Here is a 27360-nt window from a genome sequence, read left to right on the forward strand (position 1 = left end):
CTCGGCTCTTGCGATGAGGTATGAGATAAATCGAACCTCCCAACTGCCGTCACAGGAGCCTTCTATCGTCCACAGGTGCAACTACAGACACTGTCTACCCCAGAAGTCGCGACAAGTCAATGGGCTGGTCACTAGACAGCCAATTTGCGAGTTGGGAACAAACGTGCAGTGTATCCAGCTGCTTGGAATTAGCCGCGTGGCAAGGAACCCGACCCTACATTGTGTCAGTCGCAGTTCTTTCATTAGTCGATGAGCACGCAGCCAAAGGCCCACGAATGAAGAGAGTCGACATCTTCAACAGAGAACAACGGCCGATGATGGGCATGGATAAACTCCAAGGCCTCTCTGCCTGGTAATGTTTCCCTGGTGTACATCTTGGCTTTAGATTGTGCGCGAAGAATTTCTCATCCTAATGCCATTATCTCAATTTGCTGGCACGTCGGTTTGTAGAGAACAGTCGAATTCAACATCTTGAACCCTCGAGGAGGAGAGATCACACCCAGCACAATATTGGAAACATCTAAGTGCGGTATCAAGGCGGGACTACGTGCTCCCCTAGCTAGCTTGACGATGCCAACATCTCTCATCGGGTTCTGATCAAGCAACCTGGCGAATCTATCACGACCACTGCCTTGAAGTATCAAATGGCGATTGGGTACTGTCCGTCCATTGCAACATTGATCAACTTTCAGTTTTTAAACAACTCTATATAAAGCAGCAAGGATGGCTTCAACCGTTTTTCCGACGCACATTTTAGCCTGGGATTGTGTGTGAAGGATTCCTCCTCTGCATGATAAAATATCGTTTACTGATATAGTAGTTTCAGAATCATGGACGCGTACATGGACAATTTACGCGGGACAATACGGAGCTCTAAGCTCGAACTAGAGAGTATTGTTGTAAGTTTAACAACTCTGCATTAAGTATCCAGGATCTAAACGGTTTTCTGACACTCATCTTAGCATCAGACAATCATAAGCAGCGTACAGGTTGCTCAACATGCCATCCGGAACGTCTGAAGCCAACAACTTTGTCTTCCAAGTCTACTCTTCCATGTCGAAAGTACTTGCTTTTATATCGCGATCATGTCCCGGTTTCGTGTTTATGGCTCTCCCACCCCCCTCGTTGAGAGTGTTCTTGAGGCCAACAGCAATATCAATGCGCTCACCTACGATCCAAGGCTTGACTTGGATCGGATCTTTACTTGTATACGTTTTCAATGTTGTATCTTTTGTATATATCCTTCCCTCTTTCCCTACATCACCAGCACGGGGCGCTTCTATATCTTCCTTTGCACACCTTTTCCCTTACATAGCCCACAGCAATGGTCCGCTTTGAGTGATGAGTAACGCACGAAGTGGGAGCACTTGGTCAGTATCAAGACAGGATCCTACAACACGACACAGTTGTAACACACACAAGGTACGTCTTGACCATAAGAAAGAAGAACAAGTATCTTACATCGAGGTCCTAGGCATCCTAGAGACAACTGTTTTGACCAGCCCAGGCGAACCTTGAGGCCAAAGACAATGTACCCAGACATTTACCACACTCATATATAAAGTAAGTCTTGACTGTCACATTCGGATTGCCAAAGATATCAAGCTGACTGAATGGAACGAAAGCCAGCCTGGAGAGAGTATGAGCATACACAATGTGGTGGTCTCACAGCCATTTTCGAGCGCGCGCCTCTATGGCTGCCATGGAAGTTCCCCTGGAAAGCGAAAGGGATGATTACACCACCCACGACTACGGTATGGGAGACCTGGAGCGGGAGTCAACAATGGACGAGAACGCAGCAGTAGAGGACTCATCAGCAGAGGATACATCCAACAACGGCAACCCACCCATCGGCCCTACGATGCTATCCTACTGTCCAACTCTGCCTGGCCTATATCGATGGCAAAGAGGTCATCTTCTTTGGTATAAACTACAGGATCAAACACACGACGTGGAAGATTTGCTTCCATCTGTGTCATTCGACAGTGCGTTCAACTACAATGTGATATTGCTGCCAATACAACAACTAGTCTCAGATCACCAATTCAATGGAGTCTTAAATGGTCTGTATATCCAGGTTCGAGGTTGGAAACACGGCTGTGTGTCTGTCTACGCTGCTACCGACAACAAGCCATCCAAGGTCAGATGGCAGAAATTATGGTTCAGCGGCCGAGCAACAGAGAGAGTACGGGCCATTTATAATAGCGCTGCAAATACTGTTTCGCCAGATTCATCATGCCTGGCGAAACCATGGCGATGCTGGGCCGAAACAGAGCCAACAGTATCCTAGAAGACGGAATTGAGACAAATCGTCCAGAACAACTATATACCCATTTATGGAACTCACGATGGTACCCAGGGTCACTTCAGGGCTACAGCAACAGCTACAACAATTTCCTGTTCCCCAGAGACGACGATACTTCAACGATAAGGCCATTTCGAAGACCTTTGAAACGTCTCATCTCGTCCAAAACTTGGGTTGGCTCTGGGTCCGTCTTATATACGTTCAACAACTCAAAGCCATCTTTCTTCACATGCCAGACATCATCGCCAATGAACGCAGTTTCAGCCCTGAAATTGGGGGTGTACCAATGCTGCAGGCGCCGACGTGTCCTGGGCTGTGTGCTTCAGATACCCGAGCATTATTAGTACAGGACTTATTCTTTGAGTGATCTATCATCAAGAAGGACTCGGACTTCATGTTTCGGCGCAATATACTACTGTCAGGACGTATGAGTATAACTGTTGGATGTTGGCCGAATCGCCTCCATCAGCAGTCGCCATCCTCTGCAGTAACGGCTACGAAGATTCGCATTCACCACGCCAGGCTGTCAACGGTCCTTATATAAAAAGTCATCACTACATATGATAAAGAACACATACACCACCCAGTTCGGGACACCCAGGGGCGAGTCAATCAACACGAAATCGACGGTCTTGCTGGCGGCAGCGGTACCATGTTTTGTCCTATCTTATGGTCACCGGATGAAATCTCATACTCTCTTGGCCCTGGTGCCTATCCCCACAGGCTTCGTCTATTGAGTATATATCCTTACCCATTCTGTCGACCAATGGTTCATTGGAAGATATCAACCGTGGTAACCCTCATGGTTTTGGCTATCGACGATAGAAGGAACAGGACGCATCCTCTTCCAACGTCTGCTGCATCACTTCAACGAAAACAACCAGAATAGTTACATTATTATACTCTAGACGGTAACAATATCCATGATCAGGAGCCCAAGACTCAGTCAAACACCAACGAGGAAGATGACCATATTGGGCTGTGGTGATAACACGAAACCCACAGTTTCTTCCGCACCAAAGGCAACCCAACTTATCACCAAGGCCCTTGAATCCTTTGTCGACAGCGCAAGACTGCAACGTCCATACTTGGTTGGCCATGCTCATTGCTGTAAGAAAGGCTGTAGATGGGACGAAACATCATCAAGCGCAAACCCCAGGGTGGTAATAACAACACAGGGATCACAAAGCGAGCAAGACAGTAGCAGTAGCATGTAGTGGGTGGATGGCGGCCTCTCCGTGAGGCCATGTAACGACTTCATGTGAATGCAGTGAAGTTCTTGCTTCTCAACGGTGCAGATCCTAATACGACAGAGGATAAAGCAGCACGACAAATCACGACTTCGCCTTTAGCGTATGCATACCGCTATAGCTAAGAAAGCCGCCGCAACATTCACAAAGCCAGGGCAATCTATATATTACTGCTTTTAGCGGGTGCCAATACCAGTGTCTTGGACCCCATAAAACAACTTAAACTTCATATCATGCGATATGCAGATTACTACATTCCTAACAAGATCAATCATAAAGAAACTCAACGATACGTTTCAAATAAACAAGATAGTATTACTCATAAATAAAAAATCCGAACCAATATTATCATTAAATAAGTGGGTGTAAAGTCAAACCCGGGTATCATCATAGAAATCATGCTGTCTAAATCTAACATGTCAAATAGTCAGCGCCTCTCTTCTTTTTGTCCTTGCCATCCGATTAATTCCACACAATAGGCCAGTTGCCATGCTTTCGGGCATAGGTCTCTTCCAAGCGTCGGAGCACCTCTCGTGACACATCCTGGTGATATGTCTGGCACCAATCCTTGATCTGCTGAGCCATGATGTAGTCTTGGCCTGTGATGCTGAGATATCGGTAGAGATAGTCAACTGCGTCTTCCATATCTTCGGTTCGGTTGTGGTGATCGAAAGCATGGTTGAGCTTGCTGCAGAGAGCAAAAGACCAGGGCGCAGCGTACACCCTCAAACCACCGTTGGTTCCCTGGTGCTCAAAGACAATCTCGTTCTGTGTCTTTGCTTCCTGGACAAGAGACGTCTGGACATTTCGCGGCAAGAATAGCTGCATGGAGCTGTTGAGCCATGTCTCACCAAGACGGCCCTGGGCTTGACTGTTGGCGAAGCTAGCAGCGTTGGTGAGAAGAATGCTTTCCTTTGAAGAAGGATCGTTGAGAAGAAGCTCGACGTCGTGGGTTGACTCTCTTGAGCGAAGGTAGAGGGTGTTGACAGCACCATCGACTGCGACACAATCTATGCTTACGCCGTACTCGTTGAGGTACTCGGCGATCTTTTGAAAGGCGTCGATGATTTGTTGTCGACGCAGTCCGGGGTAATCCTGGAACATGGTGGAGGAAGTCATTGCAGAACCAGCTGAATGGCTCGAGAGGGTGACGGGACGAACGGGACGAGATTCCATCTCGAGGACGTGGCGAGAATTGTTACAACCCATGATGAATGTGACAAGAGGTTTATTGAGGGGTGATGTGAGAACAAGGTAATAGGTATTTATAGGTACCAGGGACAATGAGATACAATACAAATGTGAGGTAGATATTGTATCAAGTGTGTGATGTTCTTGTTCACAAAACACACAAACACAACCCAAGGGGGCATGTTTGTTCATATATATACATGACTGTGTTCCAGATAGCCCTACCACCAGAGAAGTGAGGTTCTTTCGCCCGAAGCGGTTATTCGAGAAAGGGAACAACAGGACTGTAACGTAGGAACAGGAAGGAAGAAATGGAGCAAAACCAAGTTGCACCGCCCTCGTGTCGATCAAATACGAGGGCCCTTAGTATGTATTACCCGCAGCTGGCGGTCCCTTTGAGCCTTGCAATCCACCTTTTCTCACCAGCTCGTAGGCTGAGCGTGACTGCACTTGGTTCCGTAGCGTGGGGAGTCGGGAATTCGATTATTTTTAGATGGTGGTAGGAACATTTCATTGCATTAGTCCTACGCCAAGAGCCCTGTTGAGCGCTTAGAGTACGTAGTATGTAGGACATTTATCTCATCACGTCAATCCTGAACAGTTCTATACTACAGATGTAAGGCAAAGAGAGTCCTGACGAAATCAAATCCACACGGCCATATCTCAAGAATGACTACTGCATTCCTAGATCCCGTATCAAACTGCATCATAGGTCTCACAATTTGAAAGATTTTTTTACTTTCAGGTGATACGACAAATGAGTTGCAGATCCGAGTCCCATCCATGTCCTACGGCACGGTAGAGGCATCTCTCACTCTAGTACACACATAGCAGGTAGTAGTAGCAGACGAGAGAAGACTTGGGTGATAATCCTAGTCCAGAAACCTCGAGAGATGCTATTCACCTTTTTGGAAGCGTTCGTGGGGGCGCGGGGTCATATGAAGGGGTCTCGGGTCTTTCTGCAAACCATTTAACTATCTCTTGTGGGTATTGCTTCACAGAGTTGCTGTCAATTTAATTGGTGTGGACATGACCTAGTCTTTGATCCCTTGTTTTGTTTGCCATCCCAACTTTATTCAAGTGGTTGGCGTTTTTAAACAAAGAATTAAATGATTGTCATGGTTGCACTAAAAAGACACACAATCCATACTGATCCGAATACTACGTCGCTAGGACTGCGCCTTTTTGTTTTCTCCCAAACCACGATGCCCTCACTTGCCTGATTCATGTTTGCAGTCGTCAAACTGCTGTTTGACTGCTTACCAATGATGTCTCTGCATATCGTTGGCTGATGATTCCGAGGCAACCCAGGAACCTTTTTTTATTGTGGACAACAAACATCACTTGGCAACAGAGTGGATATCTTGTATGTCGTAATGGGCTTGTGCTATAAACAAAGAGGACAGCAAGTAGGTCTAGAGGGTATCTACTCAGTAGAAAGAATGATGTTAAAACGTATGAATGGCTACATACTCCCAAGGTGTGTTTTGACTGCCAATATCTCTTATATTAACGGACCCTGAATTATCAGAGACGAGATGAATTAACCCCGTGTAATACCTGATAGCCGAGTTTAAAATCAGTCCCCTGATGGCTCGTGCACTGTAGCAACCACCTGAAGCTGCGTCGGCTCAACTGGGAATAGGGCGTGTGAGCCAAGTCAAGACCTGTCCTGTCCTCAAGTAAGAAGCAATTACGTCGTAGGCCTCTAACCTGCCAAACTTGACCAAACCAAACCAGACTTGGCTTTGTCCTTCTCCCTCTCCTTCTTCTGTCTTTCTCATCCACTACGTCTACTCTAATCTTTTCATTTCGTCACCAAATCTCTCTCCCACCTTATCCATACGCGATTACCTTCTTGTCTCCGTCTTCTGCGCAACTCAAACTATTCCCACCTCTAATCTAACTTTCCCCCTTGTTCATCTACAACAGCCATATCTGCCGTTGCCACGTTTCCACTTTACCACCAACAACAACAGCAAATACTCATCTTACCCGTCGCGCGACACCGCAATCCGACCTCTACCTCCTCAACTTGTATTACGATAAACAGCCAACATGTCGGTCGATATTGAGCCCTTCGAGCTTTCCTTCAAGCGTACGTCATCCGCGAGCGACTGCCACAAGAGGGGCCACGAGAGCTTGGAATTGACTGTCTATTAGGCCCCTTCACTACTGAGGTCTCCCAAATCTTGACTCTCAAGAACCCAAATCACACCCCCGTTGCCTTCAAGGTAGGTCAGCCACTAATTCAAACATTATAAACATTTGCTGATCACCTTTTACAGGTCAAGACTACCGCCCCCAAACAGTATGTCTACCTGCCCCTCTCCCTGAGTTCCCCCGAGTCGCATACCTGACACTCTACAGATACTGTGTCCGACCGAATGCAGGCCGCATCGAGGCCGGTCAGAGCTTCGATGTCTCTGGTGAGTGTGTTTCTATATAGCTTATACCGCCGGTCTTTAACAATCGCCCAGTTTTGCTCCAGGCCATGAAGGCGGACCCTGCTCCCGACGCCCGATGCCGTGACAAGTTCCTGGTCCAGTCTACGGCCATTACCGCCGATAAGGAGTTCGCCAATCACGCCTCTGTGGTATGCACCATCCAATCGCTATCCAAACCCAATGTTCATAAACTGACGCAATTTACTAGCTCGAGACAACGGACAAGGCCTCGCTTGTAGAGCGCAAGATTCGAGTTAACTGGTTGCCGGCTGGCTCCGCCGAGGCTCCTCACCGACCAATTTCTACTCCCAACAAGCAAGGCATTGCTAATGGCGTAAGTCTTGCCATTGCTGAGACAAAATTTGCGACTAATCGAGACCTTTTAGGCCAACGATACTCCCGACGTTTCTCGCACTTACTCTTCTCCTGGCGCCCGGGATGACTCGCCTTCCTCCTCCGCACCACCTCCCTACCACTCTCCTCAAGAGCAGTATGAGGAGCACAGACCTAAATCCATGCAGTCCGACTTCGAAGTTAAGAGCGCTATGTCCCAGGCCGCAACATCTATCAAGGAGACTGCCGAGCTGACCTACGAGGAGCTCAAGGCTAAGCTTGCCCAGGCTGAGCAGCAGCTCGTAGCTCTTAAGGATAGCGGTCTCCGCCAGCGCAACGTCAAGTCCGATTCCAACGACGATGAGAAGCGGCCCGTGGCCCAAGCTGCCCAAGCTATTCAGCAAACTGTCGAGGGTGTGCCAGTGCAGATGGCTGCCATCCTCTGCTTGGTCAGCTTCCTGCTCGCTTATTTCTTCTTCTAGACATAGGAAGAAAGCAACCCAGGATCTTTTATCAAGAAACTAATAGACAGGCCTGATGACGCTTATGATAACTCCACTGGGAAGCATGGAATTCCCAGGTGCATATATCTTTTCAAAGTACGACAGAGGCAAAGCCTGGAAAGCATATCATATGGTGGGCGGAGCGTGGCAGCGTTTGCAGGCCGATATCTCACCGAAGCGACTGGATCATGGAGCGACTGGGAGCCTTCACCACAAACACCAGCGAGAAAGACGATTTCGTAATGAGTTTGACCGAGCAGCTGCAGATGGGAGACGGGTGACGTGATGGTGTTGGAAAAGCGATGGGCAAAGGAGAAGGGGGCTTCCCACGCGGCGACTTTGACTGTATACTCTTAACTTGAGTCCTTCTCGACTCTCGTATTTTCTTGTGTTTTGTTATCCTGCTGTATTGCGCTTACTGAGAACTTTGGCGTTCTAATTTATTATGTCACTACATCTTGTTTCGTTCGTATCTTGTGCAATCGCAATTCTCATGACTGCACTCTGTAAAGCAATTTCCGCTTGGATTCGAAAACATCCCTGCTTAGAGAAGCAATGATCGCCAACAGACACTCATGACACTCGCTTAATTATGATCGTCATTTGGAAGATCTCATGTGTTTTATATTCATAGTCTAGAACGCCTTGCGCAAAAGATCTACACTCTATCGTGCTTTTGTCTTGATCTAATATTCTTATTGCGACCAACCCGCAGCCAAACGAAGAGCAAAGATCAGAAAATCAGAGCTATGTTCTTGCTCCTCGGCGTCGATTGAAAAAACCAACGCATCAAAAATTCAACTATTACAATGTATTCTATACGCATGCTTTTATCCTATCTTTAAATCGCCTCAATCTCAGACTGCTTCCAGTCAGCGACAGCACCGCCTCCAACGAGACGACCACCCTGCTTGCGCTTGACACGGCAGCTCATGCCAACGTTCTCATCAAAGATGAAGCGCCAGATGGCGTAGCACCAGCTCTCGTGGCGGGGCAAGGGATCATAAAACTCGTGAGCAATGTCTCGCACAGCGTGGAGACGGGTCCAGGGGATGGCGGGGAAGTCGTGGTGCTCGTTGTGAAGACCGACGTTGTAGGTGAACCAGTTGAGAGGTCCGTAGTAAGAAAAGGTCTCGGGCACGGGAATTTTGTTCTCGGGGTCGCGAGCAGAGGGTGTGACGGTCTCGTAGACGTAGTGCTCTGCGATGAAGTGGCCGGCCAGGGGGTGCAGACTTCCTGCGAGGAAGGAAGAGAGCAGAAGGTAGAGCAGAGAGTTGACGGAGGCGTACTTGAGGAGAATCAGATCAAAGGTTACCTGAACGACGATGTTGAGGAAGTGGATCTGAGTCAAGGGGATGCGGTAGATGGCCATGGGTCGCAGGGCGTAGAAGAAGATCTGGAAAGTGCAGAAGAAGGACTTTCCGAGAATCGAGTCGAGAAAGACTGCCTCGAAAGCAGTTGGGAGATCGGTATCGAGGCCATCAACGCCGAGGGACTTGTGGTGAGTAAGATGGTAAGGCTAGAGAGAGAGCAAAAGGTTAGCAAAAAGAGTTCCAGCTTTCGGATTTGGTATTGACAACATACTCGGAATGAAGCGCTGTAGGGAATGCCAATGGGAAGATTGGCAAAAATAGCGATCAAACGGTTCAGACGAGGGCTCTTGAACGCCAAGTTATGCGAGATCTCGTGAATAGCGAGAAACAGGTTTTGGTTGGCGGTCGCGCCAAAGACGTAGGCGGCAGCCCAGAACTTCCACGAGAAGAAGGGTGTCGACTGAAGCATCCACGCGAGGAAGACTTGAAGGGAGACGACGCCGAGGACGACCCATTTTGTGAGAGGTTCGGGACCGCAGAGCTTGGTGATCTGGAGGAACTACGTTAGCGACGAGTCATAGGAGGATAATTGGGTAAGACATACCTCGGGGTGAGCCTTGATAATGGCGAGACGACGAGTTCGGTGAGGTTCCTCGGTATACGTCCAGAAGAAATCGGTGGTCTTTTCAGCGACGTCGTTGTGCTCTGGCGCAGCTGGGCCATTGCCCTTTGCCCTTGAAGTGACAGTTGAGGACATCGCAGCTATTCTGTGTAGAGGTAACTCGGATGATGTCGAAGAAGAGAAACAAAAGAGAAAAGAGGGAGCTTTGCTCTAATTAAAAGAAGCTTAATATTTGCCTCCCTAACTTGTCAAAATGCAGCGTAGAGAGAGAGCCAGGGGCACAAAAGCTACGTGGACCCTAAGGTGGTGAAAATCCAATGAAGATTCGATTAGGGGCTGGCGGGGGGGGATAAATTCAGGGGACCCGAGCGTAGCCCGTTTTTGAGGGGTTGATGGATGGGATGGAAAGGCGGGGCATTTTGAGGTGGCCATTTAGAGCTATGGGGGCGAATTATGGCACTTAATTATCCTTGATATTGATAGAATCAGTATCAAGAGCTTTTGATTTATTACACAATTATTTTCTCTTATTATTTGCACAGCTTGAAGGTTCATCAATTTTATTGCATACATACAAAAATATCATTTCGCTGACAGGAATAAAATGGCGGGCGGGGAAGTGGTTCCAGTGGTGCCATAGTTCCGCTGATAAACATAAACACCATACGATTATTCGGTATTTGTTGCAAGTGTCCTAGCTCCGCCTCTCCTTATGTTAAGTGAGATTTATAATTCCGGTAATCTGGTAGGGTTAACTTCTTGAATTGAGTGGGTTGGGATGTCAATGTGCGAATACGAATACTGAAATGTTGATCTCTTGTAACTTTGGTGATGTTCTATCTATCCTCAATACCTAGGTAGGTATGTGATTAACAGGACGTTCATGTGGTTCGCTTGGATACACCATGTGCAGTATAGCAATGGTGATAGTGATATATTAGCACTTGTAACTTCACTCAACGGTACTACTTACCCACGCCGTGTAAGGTAACGGGCAACAAACCGCCAGCATTTACTTTTGGCATCGTAATAGCTACAAGCCGCAACAACAGCGTGGCTTTCTACCTGACATGCTTCGCCTGTTTGATTCGACGAGGGAATTATTCCAGAGACGCAACAACATCGGAAGTTCCAGATGACGCCAAGTTTCTGGGCATTCTTGGCAAGTGGCCTGGTTGGTGGCTAACCTTGAATTCGAGACCCAGAGCCTCAAACTCAACAACCACCCCCATCAACTTCACGTTACTTCTTGTCACAATCGAACACGGCACGGAATCAATTCGTAAAGCATTAACTGCAGCAAAATACGGTCCGCCTCGATATCTTCGCCACGAAACACTGCCATCATGATCGCAAGGGGTATATACTCGTCATGTCTTCCTCTCCCGCTCGTCCGCTTCCCAACGGAGGAGCATCTTTTTCTTCGGATGCATCACATTTTCTCATTAAAGACCGTTTGATGCACAAGAAAAGACACCAGAAACTGTACCAGCCGCGTACTGATCGATAATACCTTGCACACTGGCGTACGTGCCAACTGTAAGGAAAACGATACCAATCGCAATCAAAACTAGGTTCAGGATGTTGCCGGCAAGATCAGTCACCTTACTATGGTGTCGTCCGATCTCCTTGTCGGCGGTGCGCATTCGGAAGTAGGCCACGCCCCAGAAGATGAAGCCGAACCAACTATCGAAAAGAGACGACATGACGGAAAGAACTGGACAAAAATGTTAGCGGCTATCGAAACAGGTTCGCGTCTCAAATAACACTTACGAGAGTTGAAAAATGGGATGATCATGGCAATGATGAAAGCAAACACCCAAGTCACGAGAAGAATTCCGCTCCACGATCCCCAACCAACAATAGTGTGGCTGTTCAAATGCTTGGAGTTGCGGAAAAGGCGGAAGAAGACGAAACGAGCCGAAACTGAAGCGTACAGACAACCCAGAAAGATGATGGTCGGGATCATGAACGAGAACGCAACCTTCTTGTACAGGTCGTCAAGCGATCCAAAGGCTGGTGCCGTCACGTATTGATTGCCTGTGTAGTTGTATACGATGGCTCCAACAAGACTGAAGACAATGATTTCAGCAATTGTGCACGCCCAAAGAGCCTTGGGGAAGTCCCTGGGATCTCGCATTTCGGCGATGAAACTTGGCAGGGTGATCTGGCCTATAAAGGTGTAGCTGATGTTGAGAAAGGCGGACATTCCGTTGACGAATGTTGTTCCCTTGACCGGAATGGCGGTAACGATGGGCTCGCCCAGCTTTGCAGGATCGTATCCAAAGGGGTGAGCCTGAATGCCGGCAAAGATGGCAGCAAGCAAGACGGAAATGAAGGTGAAAAAGGCCGAGGCTGTGCCAAGCTTGGCCATCATGTCGAAAGTCCTAGGAAGTGAGCACACCCAGCTGATGATGGCAACAACAGCTGAAAACATGACAGTTCGGCAGTGACCGATGTCATCCGACTCGGTCATGGTGTTGAGATATTTGGCTCCAATCAACACATGAAGACCCTGAATAAAGGTGTTGTTCAGGATGAAGCACACAGCAGTTGCCCACCACGCCCACTTCTTGTCCCAAAACAACATCTGGCCAATATCACAAACATCTCGCATTTCTGGGTGACGCAAGCAAAACTCCCAAAGGACGAGACTGGTGTAAAGAACGATGAGAGCAATGACGATGGTAAGGATAATACCAGGCACCAATCCAAGCACACTATACGACCATGGGAAACTCATGATGGCAAGGCAAATATACTCACTGAAGAGCAAACCAGCAGTTTTTTGCCATGAGCAAGTGCGGTACTGGATCTGCTCTCCCTGCTCAGCTTGTAGCTGTTTGTTGAGAATGGCAGAGCTGGAGTCTTCCGAGTCGGAAATGTCACGCCTAACAAATTCGGGGAGTTGAGCGATGCGAGGACCAACTGTGACGCCTGCTCCACCAAATAAAGATGCCCATCGCGACGAGGGTATCTGGGCTTGAGATTGGCGACGCTCAGGGTCTGGACTTTGGCTTCCGCTTCCAACGGATCGTTTTTCGGTCATCTTTGATCTATCAAGACACAATGCAAGTGCTTGTTTGGATAATCAATTGGTGTTGTTTGTTGGGTTGAGATGCCGACGTACTGTCAGGCTAGCGATGACGAAATCACAACAAGATCAAAAGAAGAATGAGGGCCAGGCACAAAACGCAAATGGACAAGTGCTGGATGAAAAAGCTGCAGAAAAGGATGGGAATCAAGCTGCATTTTAAAGGGTCTGGGGAAATCTCTAATCTCAGACATCATCCCTACTACTGCATTCTACAACAGGTTACGATGCCAACAATCACTTCCAAGTTACCATTGGCCACACGGATTCTGCCAGAGCCTGTTCCCTACCTGGGCGAAGAGGTTTACTGCTAAACTGGAAACGGGAAACGGGACTTTTTTGGCCATTAACCTCGCCAATTGCCCCTTCGGAAATCCTCCATATCACTCCTCCTTGGTCCTCTTTTCTCAGCAAAGCTTGCGCTAAGATGATATTGACTCTCCAAAGTGCAACATAACACACCACTCATGGAGGATCAAATGTTCCACACACCGCGGAGTGCAGCCAAATCGCTACTAACGTTAGATACGGCCGTGGTATATCCACACGGAACGGCGAACGATGCCCCCACCCAACTCACGCCATGTGCCGAACTTCCGGACTAGGCCTGTCATTAACCTCGACGACCCAGGACTCGAGCTGCACGTCAGCCAGTAAAGCCCAGTTTCCCTCGCAGATAGTACGGTATCATCGTTTAAAACGCAAAACCTACCGGGGCCTCCGTCTGGTCGATCTTGCTTTTAAACGTCTGCCTAGATGAGGCTTTATTTTGAGTGTTACCCCAGATTGCAAACAAGAGATTCACAAGAGAACAGAAGCAATTACTCCCTCTAATACAAAATCGACAAGGCCCTTATTCCACTGTTTCCTGCGCCCCGGTTTTGAACATCGAGTTTTCACAATTGCCCTTGGCAATACGGTTCCAAGATTCTCGACGGGGTTGGGTCATAGCTTTCTCAAGCGTGGGTCATGAAGCTCTGATCGCAAGTTAAACGTAGTTGTTACGTACAGAACTTCCGAGAGGCGAGGCCAATCTCAGTGTAGCTCGATCTACAATGCTGTTGGTCCTAGAGTTAAGCTCATGGGCTGCAACTAACGAGTCGCACGTAATCAGCTATTGAACGAGGCGCTCATCAGGTGTGTGATTATGCAACTGCCATCACGTATGATGACATTGAAGGATCAAAGACAACTGATTCGGACCCAACAGCCAGTAACCAAGGAACTGATCAGCGCACATGCAGCATCGATGCTACGTCGCTCTCACTCTATTTGAGAGCTGTTTGCATCAACCTTGTTCCAGTCTTGGACTCATGGACCCCGAACTGCTCTTGTTGCGATGGCCCGTTACCCATCTTCGTCCCACTTGCTCACGGGGAGTTTATCAGAAATGATGTGATTTCTCATATGAATAGTGTGATGTTCTAGTCTGAGTCTATGGGGAAGCTAAATAAATGCTGCTGTTACTTTAACCTCTGTCCCAGGGGTCCGGAATGCTTGCTCCATCAACAGTCAACAAGAGTGGTGCTATTCCTCATCCAGACTATGCTGTTGCATCATCGCATCCTTGGAAGGCGACATTCAGGCTATGATAAAAATATTTTTCGGCTCGTCGGTGTCTTTGTGGATTGTCGGGTCATTCTCACACGTAATTGCAATTGACAACATCTTGTCCTGTCGTTTTCAATTGACATGTCGTTTCCAATTGACGGGGAGCTCGGGGAGCATTCATCTTGTTGCCGAGAGCGCAAGTCTGTGTGCGCAGGTGGACCATTTAAGCTTATTCTTCGGAGGAAATGTCGTGAGCGCCTCTCGTGTCGTCTAATACCCACATTCAGCGAGGTCATCGCCAAGCTAGTGCCAAGGGCTAGGCGATCTCTGGTCAATTGACAATGCAACCAATAATGTAACACCTTTTTCAACTTCACTTGTTTACGCAAAATGTCATATCGCAGGATAAATCTCAATTGCAATATCTTCAATTGCGCAAAATACATATAGTAACTATTCTCTACTACTTTATTTCAATCTCAAGTCAATCATACTATATACAGCATAAACAATACCTTACCAATTGCATCGCTTTCGCAATACCTCTGCAATTAAGATAAAATCTCAAGTCAGGACACATTTTCACATCACAGGTGATAGCGCAAAGAAAAAAAAACATATCATATACCCAAATGGCAAAAGAGTTCGGAGCCCGGTGGCTCCTACATCTCTTGGCGTTGTGGCGTCGGGTTGGGGGGCTCAGTTTGTCCTGTCCGCTAAGCGTCGCCTTCTGAGGTACCCCCGGTCGTCCTGTCCTGGTCCTGGTCCTGGTATTTGGTGGTAGTCGTCCGATCCTTGGTAGTTGTCCGGTCCTTGGTAGTCGTCGGGAATCGAATGCTGGCGTTCGTCGTAGTCGTTGTGCTGTCCTTTCCAACCCCCTTCCAACCCCTTAACCACCCGACCATCCCGGAGAGCAGTTTGACCTGACCAGTTTCCTGCTGGCGCCCCTGCTCTCCGATGGAAGGATTAGTCTTCTGAGGGGTTATATAGCATTGGCAGATCGTAGCCCTCCTACTGGGAGATGAGGCGCTGGTGGTGAAGCGCTTCGTGGTGGTGAGTGGTGGCAGGACTGTGGTGTACCAGTCGTTAGGCAGCCAACGGCAGCATCTTTGCGTTTCGCCAGCGTGAAGCCGTCAATTGCCCGCAAAACGCAGCGATGTGATGATTTCGAGGTGTTTTGAAGTCGTCGTGATGTGTCCCCACTCCCACATAATTTCCCACAACGAGTTGAAGCCGTCACCACACAACTCAACGTCACCACCAATATGCCTCATCACAACAATATGCCTCCGCGCAATAATATGTCAACGCAACCACAACGCAACCACAACACAACACGCGACAACATAACAGCAACGCAGCACCATAGCATGTATGGATATACAATTGATTTCATTTAATAATGAATGGAAGGGATATTTGCATGCGCTTGCATCATATGTGAATGTCTTGGTAGTTAGCACTAGCAATATCCCAACACGACACGATTCTCACAATGCATTGTCTTCGCGACAAACATTCCGAAAATGCGCGACCTGAATTGATATCTTTCACATGGCAATTCCTTCTTCATAGTATAGAAGCACTTGCTACTGTATGCAGGGCGTTGGCTTGATGTCGCAGCATGGCGTGTCGTGTCGTATCGTATCGAGTACCGAAACGGCTAGGTAATTGGATCGATGTCGAGTATTTGCGTTGTTTTTCGTGTCGGAATGGAAAGGATTAAGGTAAGGCAGGGCGAGGCAAGGAACAGCGTGTTTAGATGGTTTATCATGGAAGATCAAGGCAAGGCAGTGCATGACTGGATGGGCAAAGGTCAAAATGTTGGGCATGGAAAGACACGAGTATCATGGCACTAGCACAAATACATGGATGTCATCTTTTCAGGAATGAACGAAGTGTCAGGAGGACGTTGGTTGATGGAAACAAAGGTTGAAAGAAAGGGCGCGAAAAGAAAGCGTGGATCATGATGATGCAGGAATCAGAAATGAGTAGGCCGATATGACACGGAGACAAATCCTTGACGAAAGTGGGGAAGGAGTAGGGTTTATCGCCGTGTTTTTCCGGCGCCGAACAAAGTGGATACCTTCCCAATTCGGACATGAGCATTTTCATGTAAGCGCAATACGAGAATCGTTTCCAGGGACTCATGACAGGCCCAAGCTATGCCAAATAAGTTTGGTCATGAACCTTATTATCAGTTCGTCAGTCTAGAATTAGCGGATGTCCTCATGGGTACGATTTGACCTTGTTCAGACCTGAATAGAAGCTCATGCGTTGCGGTGTATTATTGACGAGCAGCCTCCCAGTTTTGGTTAAAGAGGTTCAGTTATCTGCGTAACACAGGTGCGATAACACGTCCATTATTGGTGCTGTCATCGTTCCTGATGCTTCCTTGCTGCTGCATGTAGGTACTGATCTGCTTTCTTGTTTGTGAGATGCGCTGCAGGCCTATCATGTCAATGTGACGCTATCGATCAACCAAGTCAGATCATCAACACAGCCTCTGCTTGGTCAATTAGTCAAAAATAGAACACATAAACCTGTCTTACTGTTAATCTGAAACTTGGTTTTCCGTGCAGTAGCATTCTTTAGTTCTGCTTTAAACTAAAGATAATGAATGCTCTCTATCCAAATGACACGTGCCAATCGTCACAAAAAGCTTCCCCTCTGCCAACTTATTTTAGCGGCCGAGTGACGCTCAAAGTTGGCCTAAGTTTCTGGGTGATGTGATTTCTTTTCCAGGCTGTGATGCCCTGCACTGCGCTATTGCTGCACTGTCTTTGCCACGTGAAGATAGCGGGCGATAAGCAAAACTGGCCGCTACCTCGAGCAGCCACATTGCATCGCCTTGGGGTCAAGTCACACTCAATCATTTAGCAACAGCCGAGAACTGCTGTGAGAGCTACGCTACGTACCGTGAATTTTCGACTAGTCAACCGCCAACTTTGGAAACTAACCGTCTGTTCTATCCTGTTCGGTCTTGTCAACAAACTTCACCCAAAACTTACCTGCTCGAGCTCTGTATATTTCGTCCCGCCTGGACCCTCTCGCTAGTAGCCGGCCTTAAAATATATCGCACGCACTTTCACAAGCCGATCGAAACGAGCCTTATCGATGGACAAAATCTCCCCTTGAACAACTCCACACACCGGGCGACATCTTTTGAACGGCCACGATATTTTCCGCCAACGCCTGACCGCACTTGGATGCCCACTTGCTGCTGAACGCAACGAAATCGACCCCGATACCCTCCCCTCGGCGCCGCCTACGCCTGCCATCTCTTCGCTCCGATGTGGTGGCTATTCAAGGCGCTCTTCAGCTCCATCTTCCTGCTCAGCATCGTCCTCTCGATCCCCGTCGCCTTTGATGTCGGCGGTCGCGACAGTGGGCTGGCTTACAGTCTAGCCCTCTTCCTCTTCTACTTTATATACTCCAGCCTTGAGCTACTGACACCCGAAAAGTCACGCTCGCGGTATTTCCTTTCTGGGTTCCTACGACTGTCGCAATGGATCATCATCCCTACCCTCCTCATCTGGGCCTTGGGTCAGTTTGCTGTCGACGCCGGCAACACAAACTGGGTGGAGCGAACAGTCGGTGGTTTGTTCAACTCCAAGAGCACAAGCTGGAGGGAATGGATGTTCGGCAAGGACGGTTTGATCGAGACGGTCACCCTGGGTGTATGGGATAATGTGCTACGGTATTCGGGACCCGTGTTCCAACTCTTGGAGGGCTTCTGTACCTTGTTGGTTATCCAGGCCGCAGGACAGCTCACCAGGTGGCTTGTCAACCGTGGAAGAAGCGACACTTGGTTGGTAAGTTTCTTCTTGGGCAGAAATGAATATATCACATGTTAACACTATCGCAGATTGTCCTTCTGGTCCTCTCCAGCTCTACCATGGCCAGTGCCGTCTACTTCCTCTGGAGGGTCGCACAATTCCCTCAGATTGGCAACCTCGATGCCACCCTCATTGGTATCGCAATGACCACTGCTGTGTTTCTGTGCGCCTTTGGCATCGGCAGTGGTCGCGGTAACCCTATTGAATCATCGCTCCTCTTTGCCTACGTTGTCCTATGCATTTACCAAATCTTTACCGATTACCTCCCTTCAGGAAATGCCGACCAAGCACATGACCACGACAGCTCAGGGTCTGACATTCCCCCTCTGCCGCCTGCCATCATGGCATCTTATTCAACTTTCATCCATATGCTGGGTTCATTGCCCTATGCCGTCCACTCATCTTTGGCCCTGCTATATGCTGCCTTCCAGACTATCACACCATCGGTCATTATATCCCTGACATACCGTTCGTTGGTATTCTATTGCGCCACACGCATCATTCCTTCAATTCGAGAATCAGGCGCTCGAGCCATGATGCAGGAGCCGGATTGGGAGGATTCTGAGACTGCCAGCAAATTCCTGGGATTCCTCAGCTGGTTCTCACCTTCGATTTTAATAGCGGTTTACACAAGTCTACTCCTGCAACATTTTTCCACCAGCGATGGCCCTGACGGCTGGACATTAAGAGGAGGCGATGTCGAGGGCAGCAACTGGCAATGGGCTAACATCGGACTGACCATGGTGCTGTACGGTGTCGAGCTATACCTCGGCTCTGATGAGCATGACCACTGGAAGGTTGACTGAGGAACCAAATGAGACAATCCAACCTGTCGAGATATACTCGACACACTACTACAGACAAACACGCAAGTGCTTTCTCGAACCGCATTCGGTTATATAAAAACACTTGGAAAGGGGAAGACCAAAACGACCCTTCTTCCTTCTTTTTTTCTTTTCTCCTTCCCTTTTTCAAATCAAGGCACATTTTCGCGGGTAGCATAAAGAAACTGGGCTGGGCTGGGTTGGGACAAAGGCAGTGGGCAAACGGGACAAGGCACGATACCGCACATGGCGTTGAGGAAAGGGTGGGCTTTTTTTTTTTTGTTTTGGGTTCTTTTCTGTGTTTTTCCCCTCTGCTTTTCCAGCAGCATGGCGATGGATGTATTGTTCATGATATTGGCCTATTTACCATTTTTTATATACTTTAGTTTACGTAAAGCAACCGAAGCAATACGTAAATTAATAATTATTTTGAACTGTCCAAAGGTTTGTTTTGATAAAAAATTTACAAACAGCGCCTTTGTATTTCCCAGAGCAGACGTGACCAGGCAGACAGTAGTAGGTATTAGAAACATTGGCTGTGAAGCCAGGCTACAAAAATAAATAAACTAAGTGTATTGTCTAAATGGCATAAACTGACTTACTAATTTCGTCTCTCATGTTTTTAATGACCAAAGTTTCTGATACTCTGATGCCAGATAAATGAATATTGAGTAATAGAAGAATCAAATACATACTTTTAATTATCAAGTTCGTTGCCATTACTACAGATTCTACTTGAATTAATTCGATTGTCAACCTGATGTTTACTCACTTGACGTTGCTAACACTAATCGACCTTTAAACTACATTGAGTGTTTTCAGTATCATCCTTCGTTCTACAGCAACCTCAAGCACATATTCTCATGTCAAATTTTATACAGTTTCAAATATAAATCAATAAAGACTCAGTTTTATTTCCGACATCTCGCATTAGAAGCGTAACATGATGTAATGAATGTTGTGACCGACACCGGCTCCGCTACCCTAGACCCACATACCGATCTCCAGTAACATCCATCCGACTGTGATATCAATCTCGACTTGGTACTGAAACAATCAACATATTGTATTTCACAAACAAATAAAATATATCACCATGACAGACACATATGCCACAAAGGGTCTACCCGACCCGCCCTCTATCTCCGTCAAGACAATCCCTATGGCAGGTTTGCTCGTCGACGTCTACGGCCTCGACGAACTGCCTCCCAACGTCCCAGTCTCATGTCTCTGGCTCCTCCACCCTCGAACCAGAACACGAGCAAGAATGCACGACATTGCAAAGCGCACCATCTCTGCGTGGACATCGCAAGCTGGACAAAACCCCAAACGAGGCCTCGTCGCGCTATCCTTTGACATGCCCAATCATGGAACTAGACTTGTCAGCGAGGCAGCGAACCACGCCTGGGATAAAGGCAACTCTACGCATGCTATTGATATGTTTGGCATGGTGAAAGGTGGCGTGGCTGATATGAGTGGTCTCATGGATCTTGTTTCGGGCTATTTGGGCCGTGAAATTGACGCTCATGTTTGTTTGGGTTGGAGTTTGGGTGGTCATAGTGCCTGGCAGGCATTCTTTGGAGAGAAAAGGATTGATGCGGCTGTAGTGGTCATCGGATGCCCTGATTTTACAAGTAAGTTTTGAGCTAGGGTGGGAAAGTGACCGAAGCTGACGAGATGATAGGCCTTATGAGTGATCGTGCTGCGCAAGCGAATCTTGACTGCGGCGCCGATTTCATCGGAAGCAAGTATTTCCCAAAGGACCTTGTCGGAACCTGCAGCTCTCACGATCCCAAGACGTTACTTTTCGGTACTTCACCTATTCCTTCTGGAGCTCTATCAAGCACCGAGCAGGTTCGTCTCAGAACCATATTGGACGAGCGCATCAGAGGCAAGAAGTTGCTTCTCTGTTCAGGAGGGGCTGATGCTCTGGTTCCGTATGCGAATGCCAAGTCGTTTGTTACGATGCTGAAAGAGGCAGTGGGCGAGAAGGGCTGGTATCGTGATGGGGGCGTGGAGTTAGATGATAGAGTGTATGAGGGTGTTGGTCATAAGTTTAGTGCTGATATGGTGGAGGATGCTGTTCGGTTCCTAGTAAATGCTGTTGAGAAGGGACCACGAGGGAAGAGTCAGGTACGAGAAGGGGAGAAAAGCGTTCTATAATGCATAAATATCTAGATCATTTAGACATGATAGAACTTATCACGATTGCCTCGCCTTTGCACCAAAAGCTTCAGACCCATTCTCTCTCTCCAACGCAAATTCACTCGTCAAACCCCTGAGGGAAATGACCCTGCCATACCCCCCAAGGATTTCTCTTGACTCTCTTCTTAGCAAGAACCTCTCCCGTACCATGCGGATCATCCTTCCACTCCCCCAAGGCCAGACCAACGCCCTTCATCGCATCTTCCTTGTCCTGATCCTTCGACGCAGCTACCATCCCAGGAGGATCTATGCCGATAAAGTTGACTCGATCAAGGTTGAGCCCTATAGCAGAGCAATGTCCGTCGATAAGCCGCTCTTTCTTAAAGCCGTGACTGACGACGGTGATGTGAGTTGGCCATTTCTTGAAGCGAGAGTATATGAGTGACCGAGAAAAGAGAATGTTGTGGTAAGAGTCGAGAGCGCGCTCTTCCAACAATACAGCGTTGCGGGCCGTTTCATCTGGTAATAGTCCCCAATAATCGTTTGCGGCTGCGATGTTTTTATACCCAGCTGCCTCTGAGATCTGTGATTCTTTGCGTGTTGGAGCTCTAACAATACAATTAGTTTACTGAAAATGTACCAGGGCCTGAATACATACCCCGAGAACACCAGCCATGACTTGGAAAAGTTTGTTGACCGTGTGTCAAACTGGCAAGACCTTTGGAACACTGTCTTGTCATCATCTAGTTGCTTCCCGGTTGAAGTTTTATCGTGGTCTTCGGCAAGGGCTGCCACTCCAGCTTTGATATGCTCGATAAAAGTTGGAGTTTCGCCGCGTTGAAAGTCGGCAATCAGCCATTCATTTTCGTCATGGCCATGCGCTGGGCCGCCGAGCCAAACACCGTGGCAGCAGACGATGATAAGGTGTGTGGAGTCCGTGGATGTCATGATGGTGATATGAATGATCGGGTGAACGTTGGGTTGTATGGTGGAGAGTGATAATGAGGCATAATGGGAATATCATGAGGAGCTTCAGAGGTCAATTGAAGGTGAGGGTCTGATCATGTGATATGTGAAGGAAGAAACACTTGAGCGCAGATTGACCATGCGCAATCTCCAAAATCCTGGACAGCATAGTTGCTGCAGTGCTCAAGCCAAACTGAAGCTTCATGGCAGATCAAGATGGGCAGTGCCCTCAATTCTCGTATCGTACAAACTTGTCCTATACATCGTTGCATCCCCGATTCCTGACCAATTCATCATTCGCTTTGTATAGTACAGTCCTTCTTTTAATATTCAAAATACATTCCAGCCATCTCATGAGTCGTTCGGGCCTCACATGCCCCTCCTGCCAGTAGCCATCTTTGCTACAAGGGCGTCGTCGTTGTTCTTTGCAGCCTCCTTGCTCGCAGCTTCTTTTATCGCCAACTCTCGCTGTTTCTCAGCAGCGGCAAGCTCGTCGCTAAAACTCTGAGATCGGTCCTGCCACGCCATAACAGGCTTCCGTTGAGTATTCTCGGACTTCTTTTCAGCTGCCGCGAAGGGAGACTTGGTTGGTGCTTTGGGCTTCTTGGGGTACCCAAAGACCTGGCGATGGGTCACGTACTTCATGTGTGGCACGGCTTTGTATCCCCTTAGACTGAACATAGTGTCGTCGTACTCTTCTCTGTGCTTCTCGGCCTGTTCCTCCAGTTCTTTGACGCGGGCCAAGAGAGTATCGGCAGGGTGATCGACTCCCTCTCCCTTCTCCTTCATTGCCTTGTCTCTTTTGAGAGTCTTGATGGTCTGGAGATATCCTCTTCTTTGGATTTTATGAAACGCAGCCGTGCTTTGAAGCAGTCGCGTTTCCTTGCTCCACGTCAATTTTAGGATTTTTCTAAACCTTTTCTTTGGTGAGTGTACGCGAGAGAATATCGGGCTTTGATGAGGTGATAGCTCAAAATGCCGCCTGGCTTCCTTGAACTCACGTTTTTCTTCCCTTGTTAGCTTTCCCTCTCTAGCAAGCTTGCTATATCGATATAGTTGGGAACGTCCGGGTCTTCTGTTACCCGGCTCCCTTGATCGGCTAATGCCCTCAAGCTCGAATAGTTGTCGAATCAGATAAAGACTCCCTGTCACAACCACCGGCCCACCCTCAGACTTGGCGACCGCCCATGGAAGAGCAGCTGAAATATCGGGGGGCCCATCGTAGATTTGGTCGTCGGGGCTTTGGAGCAAACTCCTAGCGTGCTCAGTACCGTAGTTGGCGGGTGCCGGTTGAGGATCGTTGGGGCCTTGACTGAATTCGACCATGGCAAAATTATCGTGCGGTTGAACGAGCTTGTCGATGATTTCCAACACAGGCTTATCCTTGCTGGCCGACATGCCCATAACCCAAGTCACTGGCACATCCGGCGTTCGCAAACGCTTGTCGACATGACTGGCCAGTGCTTCAATACCCAGCATGTTGTGAGCACCATCAACCAGAATATCTCGAGGCATCTCGATACTAGGCGAGTCTACACGAACTGTTTCCAATCGACCGGGTAAGAAAGGATCCATAGATAAGAGCTTGTTGAAGTCGATTGGCAGCCGTGGGAACAAGTGACGGAATGCCATGGCCGCGCACAGCAGGTTCTGCACTTGATAACTTTCAAGCTCCCATTTCTCATTGTTGAGGGTCATGAGTAAAGGTTCACCTTTCCATGTGAGAATAATGTCTGTACCTATCTCCCGGGCGTGTTGTCGGAGAACGTGTATGACAGAGGGAGGGTTAGTGTGGTCAACGATACAAGGAACGTTTTTTCGCATGATGCCGGCTTTGACTTTGGCGATGTTTTCGATGGTGTTTCCGAGGTACTCTTGATGATCAAGACCGATCTTGGAAATAATAGTGACTGCCTTGCGCTTCATGGCATTGGTCGCATCGGTGGCGCCGCCCATACCAACTTCGACAATGCCATAAGGAACGTGCATCTTGTTGAAAACCCGGAATGCTGTTGCCGTCTCAGCTTCGAATGGTGACAGACCTTTGGGATCATCCAAGTGTTGATATGTCCAACCAGTGGCAACTCGCTGCCACTTGTCTTCAACATGCTGCATTTCCATCTCGTACATGCGTCGATTCACGTAGAGGCCGTTTATGATGACTCCATTATGTCTCTCTGGAAAAGCGGGTGATGTGAAGCTTCCATAACCGAGACCGGCGAGTTTGAACAGGGCGGCGAGAAAGGTGCATATTGAACCCTTGCCATTCGTTCCAGCGACATGTATGCCTTTCCACTCTTGCTTTTGTGGAACGACACGTTTGATACGATCGAGGCCCAGACGAATATCTCTGTAACCGGCTGTTCTCTTTCCTTTCAGGACACGATTGATGCGGCTAAGAGCGAACTTGATTTCCTGAGAGGAAGACATATTGAATGTTGAAGTGAGACGGCATCTCACCGGAGCCCGGCGCTAGGGTTTACTAATGCCGTATGAGGCTCCTGAGATGCTATTCGAAGCAGTTCCAGGGCGAATTGATGAATTGGTGACGTTTGAAAGGTGGAGATTATCATCGACGTCAAGACATGAATGAGTCTTGAATGACCATTAATTTTCACTGGGGGCAATTGATGTTGAAAGTAGTGGGGTTATTGCTCATAGAGCGAGCTCAAGCCACAGAGTCGATAGAGAAGAAAGTGGCATGATGTGGCGTCGTTTGTGGCGGTGCGTTTTCTTATGCATGTTCGTGTTGATTGGTTCTCTCTACACGATACACGTGAAGTCAAACGCGCACGCGAAAGCAGGCAACCTCTAGAGCCGCAATGCCTTATGCTCTTTTAATTGGTTGTTTTATTTTTATTACTCTCTCTTCCTCCCTTGACCCCCCGCAACCGTAACCCCTTCGCCCACTGCCCACTCCGTTCCTTCATCCTCTCCACTGGTTAATTACCCGCTTTCACGCTTCACGCTTCACGCTTCCGTCTGGCTTTATCAACTTTACTACTACCTATCTAGGTAGCCAACATCATCTTCATCATCATCATCGTCATATCACATCGTCTATTCTATCAATGACAGCAACTTGATACCATTTAGCATTGTCGCCGCCATAATTTCTGCATCTTTTATTTGAATTTTTCGTCGCTCCCCTCATTCGTTTTCCGTTTCCTCAACCATGGGACTCCCGTAAGCGCACCCTTGTTTTTAAACCCCATCCACAAACTTTATCGTCATTGCGTCGACGTAGTGATGCCCCGGTCAACGGATATCATTGTCGTCGACATCGCTATCGCTTCACTACATCAACGCAACGGCACGCTGCTGAACTTGCGAATTCGAATGCGCCTAGCCGTTACTTGATGTCGCGCGCTTCGCCTTTGCATACTCGTCGCAGTAGTCACGGCCTTGTCCTGTCAAGATATCCACTTACTAACATTGTGCAGCTTGTTTATTGCCCCCGTCGAGTCAGATCTCCCATCCAAAGCTGCCGACAAGACAAGTGCGACAGCGCCGTCTCGCTCCAGCATCCGTCGCACACGTACTACTGGTCGCGTCAACGATCGCGCCGAACGTCGCAGGATCCTTCGCCACTATGAATCACTCGGACAGGCTGGAGCTTTCAATCCCGCAGATTTTCAACCTGTACGGGTCGAAGCCGGTTTCCCCCCTGACAACGACCTGACAACTAGACCGTTGCGCGATGTCCTGAGAGACATGAACGCATCCGACGAACACAGAAGGGACCGAGTTGAAGAGCATCTGCACTCATTGTTCAGGGATGGCAGTAGTGCATCCGTAAACCATACAGTACGCTTACCCGTGTTTGATACCCTAGAGCATCTATCTCAATTCGAATCTCATATTGACCTTAAACTTTAGTCACGGGCATCTGTTCCCGAGTGGACCCTGAGAGATGATGAAATCCCTCGAGCGGCCCCCCCATTCATACTACATCACCCGTTCCATGGTCCTCCTCCCACCATCGAGGATCTCCGTGCAATGGGCCGCGCAAACCTTGCCAGACAAAACCAAGTCGGACTCCCACCATCGGCCACTCGACGCAATCGACACCTTGATGGACTTGGTGACCGTGAAAGGAGCCTCAGCCCTGAGGTTTGGGATACCCTTTTATCTACTCTTACCCCTGACCCTCAACCGCCGAGCGCAGGATCGTCTTTTGCTTCAAACATGGCTTCCCAGAGTGCGGGCGCTACCTCGGGTACCTCTTTCACTGCGCCCGACTTATCCCAGGACACAGCAATAGATCAAGCTTGCGAGTCTGGCTGCGAGGGGTCCGAAACAGAAGAACCTAATCCTGCGCAAGCCATACTAAGCCGAATTCGACGACGCCGTGAGGAGATGCGACGTGTTCGCGTACGAATGCCCGGTGTAGAGCCTGATGGCCTTTACAACAGGCCGGCCAGTCGGGACAGCGGTGCAGTCAGCTCTGATTCACGGCATCAACGATCCCCGGATGGTCCAGTGGTTGATCATCTGAGGCGCGCTAGATTAATGCGAGATCGTCAAAGCCGTAATAGCTATAACCGAGCACGTCAAGCTTGGGTGGGACGCTTGTCCGTCGGTAATTCAGATGACGAGCAAGGCACGGAACGAACGAGACGCAGCCAAGAGAGCCCTGCAGCATCTGGAAGCAACACGCATACCGGAGAAGAAGATTGGATGGGTATGCAACGCATTGTAAACAGCATGGCGCGGCGCGAAATCATCCCCGATGAATATTGGATTGCGGCTGGCCTCATTCCAACGCTGCCCGGTGATGGGACGGAATAGAATGACCCGATGCAGCTAGTCTTGATTTAATTTGGAACGGTGTTTTAAAGAACGGGTTTCCTGGCTCACAAGTCAGGGTGTGCGGCGTTACCAAGGAAAAGCGAACCAGGGTTGGAACTGATTACTTGTATTACAATTGTATGGATGTCTACATATTGGCTCAGCTTGGAGCAGTGAAACGATATA

At 48.4% G+C, this 27360-nt stretch overlaps 10 protein-coding genes across 10 annotated transcripts, besides 2 other annotated features; 5 read left to right on the forward strand and 5 right to left on the reverse strand.

Annotated features, from left to right (window-relative positions):
• Positions 1–830: 830 nt before the first annotated feature.
• Positions 831–2672, forward strand: FPSE_01198 (uncharacterized protein; the record flags this gene model as incomplete). The annotated part of the gene is made up of 8 exons (XM_009254318.1): positions 831–899; positions 932–1062; positions 1407–1422; positions 1508–1563; positions 1672–1985; positions 2031–2185; positions 2229–2281; positions 2360–2672. The coding sequence occupies 8 exons, from the start codon at positions 831–833 to the stop codon at positions 2670–2672; spliced, it is 1107 nt and encodes a 368-aa protein (XP_009252593.1).
• Positions 2673–4017: 1345 nt separating this feature from the next.
• Positions 4018–4764, reverse strand: FPSE_01197 (uncharacterized protein; the record flags this gene model as incomplete). The annotated part of the gene is made up of 1 exon (XM_009254317.1): positions 4018–4764. The coding sequence occupies one exon, from the start codon at positions 4762–4764 to the stop codon at positions 4018–4020; it is 747 nt and encodes a 248-aa protein (XP_009252592.1).
• A 2040-nt stretch (positions 4765–6804) lies between these two features.
• Positions 6805–8008, forward strand: FPSE_01196 (uncharacterized protein; the record flags this gene model as incomplete). The annotated part of the gene is made up of 7 exons (XM_009254316.1): positions 6805–6844; positions 6910–6980; positions 7035–7057; positions 7117–7175; positions 7227–7342; positions 7402–7527; positions 7580–8008. The coding sequence occupies 7 exons, from the start codon at positions 6805–6807 to the stop codon at positions 8006–8008; spliced, it is 864 nt and encodes a 287-aa protein (XP_009252591.1).
• Positions 8009–8870: 862 nt separating this feature from the next.
• FPSE_01195 (uncharacterized protein) lies at positions 8871–10099 on the reverse strand (the record flags this gene model as incomplete). The annotated part of the gene is made up of 3 exons (XM_009254315.1): positions 8871–9548; positions 9614–9892; positions 9947–10099. 3 exons carry the CDS (start codon positions 10097–10099, stop codon positions 8871–8873), a joined length of 1110 nt encoding a protein of 369 aa, XP_009252590.1.
• A 1310-nt stretch (positions 10100–11409) lies between these two features.
• Positions 11410–13013, reverse strand: FPSE_01194 (uncharacterized protein; the record flags this gene model as incomplete). The annotated part of the gene is made up of 2 exons (XM_009254314.1): positions 11410–11681; positions 11738–13013. 2 exons carry the CDS (start codon positions 13011–13013, stop codon positions 11410–11412), a joined length of 1548 nt encoding a protein of 515 aa, XP_009252589.1.
• Positions 13014–15914: 2901 nt separating this feature from the next.
• Positions 15915–15973: a microsatellite.
• A 1929-nt stretch (positions 15974–17902) lies between these two features.
• FPSE_01193 (uncharacterized protein) lies at positions 17903–19254 on the forward strand (the record flags this gene model as incomplete). Its single annotated transcript, XM_009254313.1, has 2 exons — positions 17903–18424; positions 18478–19254. The coding sequence occupies 2 exons, from the start codon at positions 17903–17905 to the stop codon at positions 19252–19254; spliced, it is 1299 nt and encodes a 432-aa protein (XP_009252588.1).
• Positions 19255–20368: 1114 nt separating this feature from the next.
• FPSE_01192 (uncharacterized protein) lies at positions 20369–21435 on the forward strand (the record flags this gene model as incomplete). The annotated part of the gene is made up of 2 exons (XM_009254312.1): positions 20369–20906; positions 20957–21435. 2 exons carry the CDS (start codon positions 20369–20371, stop codon positions 21433–21435), a joined length of 1017 nt encoding a protein of 338 aa, XP_009252587.1.
• Positions 21436–21535: 100 nt separating this feature from the next.
• FPSE_01191 (uncharacterized protein) lies at positions 21536–22365 on the reverse strand (the record flags this gene model as incomplete). Its single annotated transcript, XM_009254311.1, has 2 exons — positions 21536–22025; positions 22076–22365. 2 exons carry the CDS (start codon positions 22363–22365, stop codon positions 21536–21538), a joined length of 780 nt encoding a protein of 259 aa, XP_009252586.1.
• A 387-nt stretch (positions 22366–22752) lies between these two features.
• Positions 22753–24813, reverse strand: FPSE_01190 (uncharacterized protein; the record flags this gene model as incomplete). Its single annotated transcript, XM_009254310.1, has 1 exon — positions 22753–24813. The coding sequence occupies one exon, from the start codon at positions 24811–24813 to the stop codon at positions 22753–22755; it is 2061 nt and encodes a 686-aa protein (XP_009252585.1).
• Positions 24814–25406: 593 nt separating this feature from the next.
• Positions 25407–25433: a microsatellite.
• A 125-nt stretch (positions 25434–25558) lies between these two features.
• On the forward strand, positions 25559–27174 carry FPSE_01189 (uncharacterized protein; the record flags this gene model as incomplete). Its single annotated transcript, XM_009254309.1, has 3 exons — positions 25559–25569; positions 25827–26190; positions 26263–27174. The coding sequence occupies 3 exons, from the start codon at positions 25559–25561 to the stop codon at positions 27172–27174; spliced, it is 1287 nt and encodes a 428-aa protein (XP_009252584.1).
• Positions 27175–27360: the final 186 nt, after the last annotated feature.

The sequence above is a fragment of the Fusarium pseudograminearum genome, chromosome 1 (genome assembly GCF_000303195.2).
Source record: "Fusarium pseudograminearum CS3096 chromosome 1, whole genome shotgun sequence".
Taxonomy (NCBI): Eukaryota; Fungi; Ascomycota; class Sordariomycetes; order Hypocreales; family Nectriaceae; genus Fusarium; species Fusarium pseudograminearum.